Source organism: Balaenoptera acutorostrata, chromosome 11 (genome assembly GCF_949987535.1).
Source record: "Balaenoptera acutorostrata chromosome 11, mBalAcu1.1, whole genome shotgun sequence".
Classification (NCBI taxonomy): Eukaryota; Metazoa; Chordata; class Mammalia; order Artiodactyla; family Balaenopteridae; genus Balaenoptera; species Balaenoptera acutorostrata.
The window spans coordinates 4,882,636-4,896,710 of NC_080074.1; the positions used below are offsets into that span (position 1 = coordinate 4,882,636).

General features: G+C 53.1%; 1 protein-coding gene across 3 annotated transcripts in view; it reads left to right on the forward strand.

Annotated features, from left to right (window-relative positions):
- PHF21B (PHD finger protein 21B) overlaps window positions 1-14,075 on the forward strand; it is a 99,921-nt gene that overhangs the window by 61,357 nt on the left and 24,489 nt on the right. For all 3 annotated transcript variants that reach the window (XM_007189180.2, XM_007189181.2, XM_057557631.1), the window contains exon 3: window positions 13,286-13,378. In XM_007189180.2, coding sequence (XP_007189242.2) covers window positions 13,286-13,378 — 93 coding nt within the window. The remainder of the gene's footprint in view (window positions 1-13,285; window positions 13,379-14,075) is intronic.

Sequence of the window (14,075 nt, forward strand, 5' to 3'; positions counted from 1 at the left end):
AAGGCCCGCAGACCTGACGGTGAGCGTCCGGGGCCCCAGCTGCCCTGACCTGACCCCAGGGCCCACGGTGGGACACCAGCCTCCCAGATGAGGTTAATCGAGGTCACGGGCACTGTGCCCGGATACAGGGCGCTCAGGACACAGGGCGCTCAGGACACAGGGCATTCATTCCTCCTCCTCCTCCTGCCGGGAGCCAGGTCCCGGGTGACTCCTGCTCTGTGTCCACGCTGCTGGCTGGAGCCCAGCCACGCAGGTCAGATGAGGAGACAGAGGGACGTGTGCTTCAGAAACGTCTGTCTATGGGTGGTTAGCCTCGTTCCTCGGGGACCACCGCTCCAGTGATGAAGTCTGAGCCCCTTAAGGGTCAGGCTGTGACCCGGCCTCGGCTCTCCCTGCCCAGCCCGGAAACCCTCCGCTGGCTGCTAATCACACCACGGGCTCCCGGCTCCCAGGCCGCGCTCGCCGGCCCTCCTCCCCACCAAGCTCCGGATCCCGAATCCTCTCCTCCGGCCCAGAGTCCCAGCCCAGGGTTCACCTTGCACCACGAGGATGTTTGTGAGCACCTGAGCAGGGGATGCCAGGGAGGGGCCGGCAGCCCACCTGGGATGAAACCAGGGGACAGGCCTGCAGGGACATTTAGGGACTGAGGACACGGGGGTCCCAGGAACCCCCCCCCGCAAATTGTCTGGGGTTCTTGGCCACGTGGTGGCCAAGGGCTCAGGCTCTGGCGAGAGCCGGGCCCTACCAGAGGCTGGCCGTGGGGCACCGGCCCCCTTTCTCGACATCCCTCGGTGGGGAGGAGGCATGGCAGAGGTAAATGCTCTGGTAAATGGGAAGGGAATCGGCAGTACCTGGCAGGCTTCCTTTAGCAAAACTCAGCTTCTGCTTTTTCTTTCTTGGTGGGCGATGAAGAGACACAGAAGCCCTGGTCGAGCTCCTGCCCGGTCCAGGCGTGGCGCGAAACCCCCTGCTGTTTAGACACAGCAACAAGTCGCTCCTGTGCAGAGGACCGTATCCCCAGCCACTCAGGATGCAGACCTTTGCCGTGAACTGATTTGGGCTGTGCTTCCGGAAGTGGGCGGGGCGGGTGGCTGAAGGTGACCAGCTGGACGGCTGCTTTCCCTGCTCTTTTTTTTTTTTTTTTAAATATTTATTTATTTATTTATTTAGGCTGCTCCAGGTCTTAGTTGCGGCATGCACGCGGGATCTAGTTCCCCGACCAGGGGTGGAACCCGGGCCCCCTGCATTGGGAGCACGGAGTCTTCCCCACTGGACCACCAGGGAAGTCCCTGCTTTCCCTGCTCTCGAGTGATGGCTTTCCCCAGAAGGAACCAGGAAGCGTATCCTGGGGTGGGCCCTGGGGGCACAGACGACCTTCCCTTACACCTCGGCAGAGGGCAAAGGCTCAAGGCTCTGGGTCAAGAGCGTGGCCTCGGGATGTCCCTCTCCAGCCCCAGGGCCTCAGTGGACAAAGACTGCCCCGCTGGCTGCCCTGTGGTGGCAGGTGAGCTCTCTTAGGAGCGTTGCCCACCTTGTTCAATGCAGTCTCGACAGGAAACACATCATGTGGATGTCATTTCTTTAGGGCGGCTTCCCTGTCGGTTTTTCTAGAGTTTTATCTGCATATCTGTGTTGACACAGACACTGGTCTTCATACAGATGAGGAGAAACCCAACCCTCCTGAATGTCCCACAGCAGCGGCCTGGTGGGGAGGGGGCTGAAGACCAGAGACACCGAGCTGTGGCCACCTGACCAGCCTGTTCCCTCCCCAGGGCAGTGGTGCCAGTTTCTGGGGCTTAATCCCAACGTCCATGGCTAGTGCTGCCCTCACCTTGAGGGGGCCCTGGGACCCACTTGGAGCTCCATGAATATCACTCCCAAGTCTTCAGAAGCCCTATGAGAGGGGAAGGCTGGGCTCCCACTTCTCAGATGGGGAGACTGAGTCCCAGGTCACACGGGCAGCACTGGGTGTAGGAGACGGGAGTGAAGGCTGCATCCTCTCCCCAGGAGGCCTTCAGGAAGGACCTGGCTTAGCCGGAGACTGATGTCCAGGGCCACTGGGATGTCCAGGGCCACCGGAGACTGATGTCCACGCCACAGCTCCTGTGGGAGGGAGCTGGCCCTGCACAACCCTCTTCAGCTCCGCCCTTCCACCGCCCGCCGGCCCAGCACCTCCTTGGATGGATGGACTCTTGACATCTGAGTCATCCATGGCTCGGCTAGTCATCCTGACCTCCTGACGGCCTTCCTTCCTGTGTCTGCTGGCGCTCCGGGCTCCGAGCGAGGTTAGCGGACGAGGAGCCATCGTGGTTTCCTGTGTGTCCTGTGTGTCCTGCACCATGGCGTGGCCCATTCGGGGCGGGGCAGGGCAGGGTCCAGCCTTTCTCCAGCAGCACATTCCTTCTCTTCTCGCGGCTGCCTGCTCTTAGCCGAGAAGAGGCCTGAGCTTTCAGCTGAGAGTCCCGTGGCCTCAGGAAAATGCCTTCAGCCTCTGGGCCTGAGTTCCTCCACCTGTAAACCGAGGGGGAGACTGCGTGGTGCCCACCAGACACTCGCTTCACGTCGTTTGGTTTCTCTGAAGGGAAAGCAGAGCTCCCTTGGCAAGTCCACTGAGCACCGATTGAGACGTTTCTCTCCTCTGGGTTCTGAGATTTTAAAACAGAAAACTTTTCCCTCCATCCATATCCCGCAGCCTCTGAGCGGTGATCTGTGGCCCTTTCTGCCCAGTGATTGGGTCATGACACGTGGACGGGAGTTCAGAGGGCAGGATGTGTCTCTCTGGTGACTGTCGGTGCTCACGGGGTCAAGGCGCTCGGCCCCCTCCCCCTGTGGACAGGAGCCCGGGCCCCCCGGATCGTGAGAGCCAAGTGTCCCCCAGAAGGTAGCGCGAGACCACACGTGCATTCACACGGCCACTATCCCCCCCACTGCATTCCCAGGTGGCTCTTGCCACGGCAACCCCTCCCTGATGCCATCATATGAGAAGCCCCTCTGTGCGGGCAGCTCTGCCAGTGCTGAACGGAAATAAGTTCTTAAAATAGCTTCTGGTGGTGGGCTTCCCTGGTGGCGCAGTGGTTGAGAATCCGCCTGCCAATGCAGGGGACACGGGTTCGAGCCCTGGTCTGGGAAGATCCCACATGCCGCGGAGCAACTAGGCCCGTGAGCCACAACTGCTGAGCCTGCGCGTCTGGAGCCTGTGCTCCGCAACAAGAGAGGCCGCGATAGTGAGAGGCCCGCGCACCGCGATGAAGAGTGGCCCCCACTTGCCGCAACTAGAGAAAGCCCTCGCACAGAAACGAAGACCCAACATAGCAATCAATCAATCAATCAATCAATCTTTAAAAAAAAAAAAAAAAGCTTCTGGTGTCCCGGGTGCAACCGGAAGCAGGGTTGGGTCTCCTCTGGGGGCACGTGTCTGAGGGTCGGTGGTTTGGGTTTGGTGGGTCAGGCTGGGGAAAAGGCGTGTGGAAGCCCTCAGTGTCTGTAAATGCCCCCACTCCACCAGCCTCCCAAACTCACACTCCAGGGAAACCCTCTGTGCCACCAGCGTTAAATCGAAAACGTGTGAATGTTGCCAGTTTGGGGATGGACACCCACTCCAAGCTCCTGGAGGGGCTGTGTGTGGTCTGCGTTTGGTCCAGGGCTAAGCTTGGTCTGCCTTGTGCCCTCCCGCCCACTGCGGCAGCTCACGCTGACAGCCGTCCTGAGAGGTTGGTGTGAGGTCGTCTGTGGTTGACAGTTGTGGAAACTGAGGGACGGAGAGGCTGGGGGACACCCCCGGGGCATGCAGCTGGTCGGGGTCGGAGGTTGGGTTCAGGGTCAGGAGGAGACGCGTGGTCTGTCCAGGGACAGGCCGGGTTAGAGCAGGGGTCAGCCCTGAATTGTGAGTCCCGTGAGTGGAGAAAGTTCTGGAAAAGGGCGTCCAGGTGGGGCATTGCCCGGCGTCTCTGCCTCCCCGGCTGTGAGGCTTGGGGAACTCTCCCTCCTCTCAGCCCTGCCCACGTGGCCTGGGGGAGGGGCCCTGAGGCCACGTGGAGCGTGGGGCAGGGCTCAGTGTGGCCCCCATCCCACTCCTGCCCTCCTCTCCTCCTGCAACCAGGAAAGAGGACTGAGTTCACCGACCTGCTGCGTGTCCCAGGGCCAGGGCGCGTGGGAGACACAGCTGGCCGCGTGGCTCTGGCGCTTCTCGTGCCGCTGGCTGTGACTGCCAGTCTCCCTGCTGCCAGCGTGCAAGGCCCTTGGACTCAGCTTAGCAGGCCCGTTCGGAAAGCCCGGGCAGGAGGCCTGCTCACGGATGGTGCCCGAGATGTGGCAGACGAAGGCCGGGGCGGACCCTGGCTCGGGGTGCCGCGTGCTGTTGTCCTGTCCAGTCCTGGAGACGGACTGGTCCCCAAGACTGGCTCTCTGTCTGCTTTGGGAACACGTTTACATAGACAGAACGGGGCCACTTCAAAACCCATTCACACACGCCAAGGGTCCCGCTGGGAGGGGGGCTCTGTGAGGTCTGGGGTCTCGCTGGGCACAGGAACTGGAGCCAAGCCCAGGGGGTCAGGGGGCAGGCTTGCCTCGTGGAGTGGGGCTCTGGGTGACCGTGTGTGCAGGTTTGAAGGAGTCCTGCTCCCCTGCCCCTCAGCGGTTCCCTGAGCATCTCCTGTCAGGGTCCCAGAGTTGGACCCTGGGGGCCCCCGGCCCTCCTTGTCTGACGACATCCATCAGACACTTCACCAAGCTCCTGCTCAGGCCGGTACCTGGGCTGGACTCCAGGATCCACCATCCAGCAGGGCAGCAGAGCTGAGAAAGGCCAGCTCTGAGCCATCGGGTCGGGGTCTGGGATGAGAGCAGCCTTTGTGAGGCCGGGCACTGCCCGCCCTGCTCACCACCCTGTTCCCTTTCCTGAGCCACACGGTGAAAGGCCTGGATGCAGGCTGGCTCCGGGCTCTGTCCCCTGACGAGGGAGAAAGCTGTTGAACTGAGCACAGCAGGAAGCCTGGGACACTGGTTTCCCGTTCTTACTTCTTCACACTTCCTCATGTTTGTGTACTTTACTCTGGTTATTGCGGGGGAGGTGAGCACGTACACCCCGCGATGGAGACGGGGAGATAGGAGCTGGCGAGCAGAGGGGCCTTCCCCAGGTTGGCCCAACAAGCGAGGGGCCACTCCAGGACTGGCACCTGGAGAGGCTGACCCCGAGGCTGTCCCTGCCGGGACACCAGGGTGGACGTCCCTCCCAGGCACCCGCTCGGCGCCCCAGTTCCGGGCACAGCCGGGTCTGCCCTGCTTCCTGCACCCAGACGTGCGCCAGGCTTTGTGCTGATGCTTGAGGCCCGCTCCCTTTAGCCCCCTCCTGCCCCTGCAGCGGGAACTCTTCCTGTCGTGGACGAGGAGACTGGGCACGGAGAGCAAGGGTGCCACACGTGGCTGGTGTTAGAGCCAGAACCCCGAGCCCAGCCCCAAGCCCAGTCCGTCCCCACCCTGCGTACAGACACCTGCCTCCTGGGCGCCTCCCACCTGCCTCGGTCGCGAGCGGGCTTCTCCAGGGTTTCCCAGGCTGCCCCAGGGACTCCACCGATGGAGGAAAAATGTGAAGTTATCTTTGACTTTCATGCCCCTTTTTGTCCCCCTTAAAATGCTTAGAGCTGTGACCGCGGTCATAGGAGCTCGTTTTTCTTGACAAAACTGCGGCTATAAACTCTCTGGTGCTGGTGAAATAGCCTCTGAGATGATTGTTGCTGCTGGTATCGATAAATTCCAACACGGAGCAGAAAGGTCAGGCCCTGCCAGATAAAATGTCTCTTCAGCTTGTTAATTAAAGGTTTATAAGGATGTGGAAAAACGTGCTCTGGGGTAAGCCTTGGAGCGAAGAGAAGCAAATAGGTGGCGATCAGAGGATGGACAGGGGGTGGAAGGGGGCTTTGGCGTTCCCGGAAGAAACCCACGGTTCCCAGAAGCGGGGTGGCGGAGGGACCCTGCTCAGCTGCCTCTTTGTAGCAAACTCCTCCCCAAAGCCTGGGACTTTGGGCTTTGACCCAGGGAGTCATCCGTTCTTCCGTGTTCCTCCTGGTGCTGCGGCACAGAGGGCACCCCACACACGGTAAGGTGCTCCTTAATGAGCCATCGGGCACCCCGAGTCCCTGGCAGTCGTATAAATGCCAGCTGTCGGGTTGGAGTCAGGCAGTATTTTAGTTCATGGAGTCAGCAAGCGAACGATCTTTGTGCTGTGAACATCCCGCAGGCGTTCGGTATTCCCCCCGTGGCGGGTCCTGTTTCTTTCTTGGTAACTGAGTATTTGAGAACGAGGTCAAAGTAAAGCTCCCCCTATCTTCCCCCCTACCCACTCCGACCTCGGGGTCTCTGCCCCCCCAGCAGCCTCCACCCACCCCTCCCTCTCGTGGTCCCCTCCCTCCCCCTCCCTGATTGCGAATTTCTAAGGTGTGTGGACCCATGTCCCCGGTGTCCCAAGTCAGGAGAGAGGACTGAGCGCCGACCTGCAGTGAAGGCTTAGAACCACAGACGGTGGCATCCGCAAGACACACGGACCAGAGCAAAAGAGGTACCCAGAGGAGAATCCATATGGAAACACACAGGACACAGGCGCCCAAGTGGATGCCAGGGAATGGAGTAGCTGGTACAAAAACACACCCGGACACACAGCAACCCTCACGCCTTGCCATGTGCAGAGACACACGGACTGGAAAAACACACAGACGGCACACACCCCTCGTCTGGAGGGCTTGACTGGGGATCTTAGCCAGAAGGGAGTCCCCGGGGAAGGCAGCTTTGTGCCTGTTCTCTGGCTCCTGTAGGTGTTGGGCATGGACTTGCCCTTGTGTTCCTGGGGCCCTGGGATCTTCTGGCTGCCCGTCACCCGTGCAGGAACCCCTGCACCCAGGGGACCACACAACTCCTCCCACTGATGGAGTGAAGTGCCCGTGTGGGCCTTTCATCACAGAACCTGCTGGATGGACAGGCCAGCTTCTTCTCATCCTGTGGTCCCCAGGTTGATGGAATCGTCTGGAAGCTTGTGAGTCAAATGGTGCTCCCTCCGTGCCTGCCTCTCACCTGCCCAGGTCTGGGCCGGGGCCCAGGGGTTGTGATGACGACGAGACAGCAGGTCCAGGGGAGGGAGGGCACAGCCTTCTACGCGCATCCCTTTGCAGAAGACGGGCAGAGCCTTTAAAATGGGCATTGGGCAGGGCTCACCTAGCGGTGCTGGAGAGGGGCTGAAAACGGCACTGTGGATTGAGACGCTTCCTCTTAAAGTGACCGTGTCTGTTTGGATGCTCTCTGCATTGCATATAAAGCTCTGTTCCAACAAACGTCCACAGTGAATTTCCAGTTAAATGTGGATAATTTGGCTTCATGCAGAGAGGCAAGCAGCTGGCTAGAAGGACGTGAACCTCAGAGTTCTGCCCACTTAGGGCAGGTGGAAAATTCCCGAGGAGGGAGGAACCATCCCATCATAATCAGGAGAAGCAGCTCTGTGGGTTGTGAGCCTCTGCTGTGTCATTTGGAGAAGGATGACACTCATTGCGGGGACAGAGAGCTATAAGGGGGGAAATAGGGGGTTTATTTTTAGCAGCTTTGTTGGAATAATATATACAATAAATTATCATATTTAAAGTGTGCAAGATGTTTGACATAGGTCTACACCTGTGAAACCATCACCGGAATCAAGATAGTAAACACACCCTTGACCCTCAAAAATTTCCCTGTGTCTTTGATCCCTTCCTCCGATCCCCTCATCTCCACACAACCTCTGATCCCTTTAGATGAGTTTGCATTTTCTGGAATTTCATATAAATGGCATCATACAACAATAAGTCTTTTTTTTGTCTGGCTCCATTCAGCAAAATTACTTTGAGATTCATCCACGTTGTGTGTATCAATTGCTTATTCCTTTTTTATTTCTGAGTCATATTCCATTGGGTGGATTTGCCACAGTTTGTTCATCTGTGGACCTGTTGATGAACATCTGGGCTGTTTCCAGTTTGGGCGATCACAAGTAGAGCTGCTGTGAACATTCCGGAACAAGCCTCTGTGTGGGAGTGTGCTTTCACTTCTCTTGGGTAATGCCTAGGGGTAGAATGTTTTAGTTGGGACTGCTATAACAAAATACCACCCACTGGGGGGGGGCGGTGGGGGGGCGCTTAAACAACAGACATTTATTTCTCACAGTTCTGGAAGCTGGGAGGTCCAAGATCAAGGTGCTGGCTGATTTGGTTTGCAGTGCAAACCCTCTTCCTGATTTGCAGATGGATGCTGTCTTTGTCCATTCGGGCTGCTATAACAAAATACCACAGACTGGGTGGTTACTGTAAACAGAAGTTTATTGCTTACAGTTCTAGAGGCCGGAAGTTGGAGATCAGGGTGACAGCATGGTCAGGTGAGGGCTCTCTTTCCAGCTGCAGACTTCTTGGTGTATTCTTGCCTGGGGGAAGGAGCTAAGAGTCTGCAGCCTTTTTTGTAGGCACGAATCCCATTCATTTCATCAGGATTCCCCCCTCCTGGCTTAAGCACCTCCCAAAGGCCCTGCCTTCTAACACCATCACATTGAGAGTTAGGATTCCAACAGGCAAATTTTAGGGGGACACAAACATTTAAACCATGGCAGACTCCTTGCCGTGTCCTCACGTGGCAGAGAGAGAGGGGAAGGAAGCCCTCTTAGGTCTGTCCTTATGAAGGCACTAATCCCATCGTGAGGACTCCACCCTCATGACCTGATCACCTGCAAAGTCTCCATCTCCAAAAGCATCACACTGGGGATTAGCGTTTCAACGTACAAATTCTGGGGGGACGGACATCAACATTCAGTCCATAGCAGTAAATGTATATTTAACTTTCTACGAAACTGCCAGACTGTTCCAGTGTGATTGCACTGCTTTATGTTCCCAAGAGTAGGGCATGCACTGCTCCACGCCCTCACCAGCTCTGGACTTGGTCAGCCTTTTTTATTGTAGCCGTCTGAATGGGTGCATAGTGGTGCCTTACTGTGGTTTAATTCGCATTTCTGTAGCTAATGATGTTTAGTATCTCTTCATTTGCTTATTTGTCATCAGCATATCTTCTTTAGTGATGTGTTCTGTTCAAATCAGTTTTTAATTGGGTTGTTTGTTTTCCAGTTATTGGGTTTTGACAGTTGTTTTATACATTCTGGATACAAGTCTTTTATCAGATAGGTAATTTGCACATGTTTTTTTCCCAGTCTGTGGCTTGTTTTTTCATTCTTTTAACACTGTCTTTCCAACGTCAGGAATTTTTAGTTTTTTTGAAGTCTAGTGTATTAATTTGTCCTTATATGGATTATGCTTTTGGTGTTGTATCCAAGACACTGTGCCTAACCCACAGCCCCAAAGATTTTCTCCTATGTTTTCTCCTAGAAATTTTACAGTTTTAGGCTTTACATTTAGGTCTCTGATCCATTTGGGGTTTTTTTTTTTTTTTTTTTTTTTGGCTGTGTTGGGTCTTCGTTTCTGTGCAAGGGCTTTCTCTAGTTGCGGCGAGCGGGGGCCACTCTTCATCGCGGTGTGCAGGCCTCTCACTGTCGCGGCCTCTCTTGTTGCGGAGCACAGGCTCCAGATGCGCAGGCTCAGTAATTGTGGCTCACAGGCCCAGCCGCTCCGCGGCATGTGGGACCCTCCCAGACCAGGGCTCGAACCCGTGTCCCCTGCATTGGCAGGCGGATTCTCAACCACTGCGCCACCAGGGAAGCCCTCCATTTGGGTTTTTAAAAAATATGTGAGACATATGGATTAGTTATGTCTTGTTTGTTTTTAATATATGAGTATCTACTTGTTCCAACACCATTTGTGAAACTGTTGTCCTTTCTCCACTATGTTAATGGACTTTGCAGCCTTTGCTGAAAAATCAATTGACCATATATGTTTGAGTCTATTTTTGGACTCTATTCACTTCCGTTGATCTATTATTTGCATAACTTAACACCTCTACCACACTGTCTCGATTACTGTAGCTTTATAATAGGTCTTAAAGTTGGGAAATATAAGTCCTTCACTTTGTTCGTTTGATGTTTTTTGTTTGTTTCAAGTTGTTTTGGCTATTCTGGGTCCTTTGCATTTCCACATGCATTTAAAAAGGACCTTGTCATTTTCTACCCTTTTCGGGGTGAATTTTGATGGAGGCTGTATTGAAGCCATAGATCGATTTGGGGAGCATTTACATCTTAATAATACTGGCCTCTGATCCATGGTTATGGTATGTCCCTCTCTTTATGCAGGTCTTTTTAAAATTTCTCTCATCAGTGTTTGAAAGTTCTCAGTGTACAGCTCTTATACAGCTATTGTCGTATTTATCCCGAAGTATTCCTCATTTCTTGATGCTGTTGCAAATGGCAGGTAAACATTTTTTTAAACTTCTAAATGTTTGTGCTAGTATATAGAAATACAGTTGCTTTTTGTGTGTTGAACTTGTATCCTACAACCTCGCTAAGCTCAATTATTAGTTCTAACAGCCTTTTTTTGCAGATTCCGTCAGATTTTCTACGTAGTTACTACTGCCAACTGCAGAGACAGTTTTATTTCTTCTTCCTAATCTGAAGGCCTTTTATTTCTTTTTCTTGCCTTATTGCACTGGCTAGGACTGCTAGTCCAATGGCAACAGGAGTGGTAAGAGAACATCCCTGTCTCATTCCTGATCTCAGTGGAAAAACATTCATCATTAAGTATGATGGTAGCTGTTCATTTTTTATAGATGCCTTTTATCAGGTTAAGGAAGTTCCTTGCTCTTCCTAGTTTGCTGAAATTATTTATCATGAATGGATGTTGAATTTTGTTCAGTGCTTTCTCTGCATACATTGAGATAACCATACATTTTTTTGTGATTTTCACATGGTGATGCAGCCTTGCATTCCTGGGATAAGTTCAACTTATGCAGGATGTATTATCCTTCATATTATTGCTGGGGTTGATTTGCTAACACTTTGTTAAGAATTTGGCTTCTAAGTTCAAGAGAGAACCTCTCTGGTCACTGGTGGTTTGGCTGGCCCTGAGTGAGAGATGCCTCTCCCCATCAGGCAGGCTCATGGGGTACAAATGTGGCCATGTGGAACCTCCCCTTCATCAGCTGTAGGTAGTGTTGATTCCTAGAAAAGGGACCTTAGGCAAACGGGCACCCCAAAACACATCCTCTGTATTTGTGTGGGCCTGGAGTCCCTGGGAGGGTGTAATCTCCCATCTCCACACCCTAAATATCCACCCTGCTGCAGGTGTGGCCATCCCATCATGCGTTGGAAAGAGCCCTGACTCGGAGGCTGAGATTTGAGGGTGTGTTGGGGTGAGCCCTGGTCATGGCCCCTCCTGAATTAGCACAGTGGAGACATATATCAAGGGCCAAAAATAGTCCTACCTTTTAAAATTTCTACCCATTGATGGACTTCCCTGGTGGTGCAGTGGTTAAGAATCCGCCTGCCAATGCAGGGGACACAGGTTCGATCCCTGGTCTGGGAGGATCCCACATGCTGCGGAGCAACTAAGCCCGTGTGCCACAACTACTAAGCCTGTGCTCTAGAGCCCGTGAGCCACAACTACTGAGCCCAAGTGCCACAACTACTGAAGCCTGCACGCCCTAGAGCCTGTGAGCTGAAACTACTGAGCCCACGTGCTGCAACTACTGAAGCCCACACGCCTAGAGCCTGTGCTCCGCAACAAGAGAAGCCACCACAGTGAGAAGCCCCTGCTCACTGCAACTAGAAAAAAGCCCACGTGCAGCAGCGAAGACCCAACGCAGACTAAATAACTAACTAACTAAATAAATAAATAACTAACTAACTAAATAAATAAATAAAATTCCTACCCATTGATTCCTGTTTTCAGACTCTGTCCTACAGAAATACTTTGTGATGCAGAAATGGCTTTATCCATCGAGATGTATATTGCACCACTGTTTATTAATTGGAAAAGGATGGGAATAAAACCCAAATTCCTAGGAGGATGGGATTGGCTGAGGAAATAACATGATGTCTGCTGAATGAAAGACTATAACCATTAAAGGAGTGATTTATGGAGATGGTAACAACTTCAGGAAACCTTACGTGTGTCCTTAAGTACAAGTAGAAAAACAGGTTACACATCACATTCTGTTTGGTGTGAGCGGTGCTGTGTCTTTGGGTAAAATGAGAGTGGATTCCACTCTGGAGAAATGAGAAAAGACAAGTCCAAGGAAACTGGGAAGGAAGGAAGCTCCAAGTTTAGCATGATTTTTTCTTAATTAACCTTCACTGGTTCTTATTAGTAGCCTCCTTTATTTTGTCAAGACATACATCATGTTTACTAAATAGCCTGTCCTGAAATTTGGCAGGATTATTCAGGTCACAACTATAGGCAAATTGAGCTGTGTGTACTCTGTAAACTTAAGGTAATTTTTATAAATCTAATAAACTCCTTATTCTCCCTTCTCTGTCTTCCCTGCTCTATTCTCTCTCCCTCTTCTCTGTCTCTCAAACTCTCTCCTTCCTTCATTTTCTTTCTGCCCCTTCCTCCCTCCTTTTCACTTTGCATGTTTGTATGTTCATAGATCAAATAAAATAACAAAAAATGTTTGCAGGGAATCAATATGAAAAAAAAAACAAACAGGTTACAGAATTCCCTGTACAGCTATAGAGAAAACGTACTTAAAAGGAAGCTAATGTGAGACAGTGATAGTTTTCTGGGGATGCCATTCTCTTTCTTTTTCTGGTTTCCAAAATTTCTTGCATGATACATATTACTTTTGTGATTTAAAAGCTTACCATTAAGGGGCTTCCCTGGTGGCGCAGTGGTTGAGAGTCTGCCTGCCAGTGCAGGGGACACGGGTTCGAGCCCTGGTTTGGGAAGATCCCACATGCTGCGGAGCAACTGGGCCCGTGAGCCACAACTACTGAGCCTGCACGACTGGAGCCTGTGCTCCGCAACAAGAGAGGCCGCGATAGTGAGAGGCCCGCGCACCGCGATGAAAAGTGGCCCCCGCTTGCCACAACTAGAGAAAGCCCTCGCACAGAAACGAAGACCCAACACGGCCATAAATAAATAAATACATACATACATACATACATACATCGAGGTGCTTAGCACAGGGCCTAGCATATAGCAAGTGCCCACAACAGTAATTATTAAAAAAACAAACAAACAAACAAACAAAAACTTACCATGAAGAGAGAGGAGAGCAGAGTTCGCTGTCTCCAAGGCACCCCTGCGCCGCCAGGCTGGGGAGAGTCGCCGGGTGCCGGCTGGGTGGGGTCGTGTGGGTCCCGGTGCCGTGTCCTGTCTCAGTGCCGCCCTCCTCTGTCTTCCAGGCTTTGGGAACCATCACTGCAGTGCCTGTCACGGGTCCTCAGGTGAGCTCCTTGCAGAGGTTGGCCGGGCAAGGAGCGGCAGTGCTACCTCAGGTAAGCAGCTTGCGGGTGGGCCCCGGGCTGTCTGTCTGTCTGTCTGTCCATCCACAGCCCCTCAGCAGTGAGGTTTAGGTGAGCCCTGAGCTGGGTGCGACGTCGTGGGAGTCCCTTTCCTCTCCTGCCTTCTCTGCCTGCCCTTCAGAGGCGATGTTTGGACCAGACCCAGTTTTTCACACTGAGGAATTGAGAAATCAATTTAGTGGGTCATGACCAGGATTTTTTTTTTAATGGAATAAACTAGGCTGGACTAAAAGACAGCAGAAAATACCAAGACGCATCATAAGCATTTTTTCGTGAACAGTTTGTTTCTGGACTGGATCACAACGTAATGGAGATTTTTTTTAAAAAATACATTTATTTATTTATTATTTTTGGCTGCGTTGGGTCTTCGTTGCTGTGCGCGGGCTTTCTCTAGTTGTGATTAACGGGAGCTACTCTGCGTTGTGGTGCGTGGGCTTCTTGTTGCGGTGGCTTCTCTTGTTGTGGAGCACGGGCTCTAGGCATGCAGGCTCAGTAGTTGTGGCACATGGGCTCAGTAGTTGTGGCTCACGGGCTCAGTAGTTGTGGCTCGTGGGCTCCAGAGCACAGGCTCCATAGTTGTGGTGCACGGGCTTAGTTGCTCCACAGCATGTGAGATCTTCCCAGACCAGGGCTCGAACCCGTGTCCCCTGCATAGCAGGCGGATTCTTAA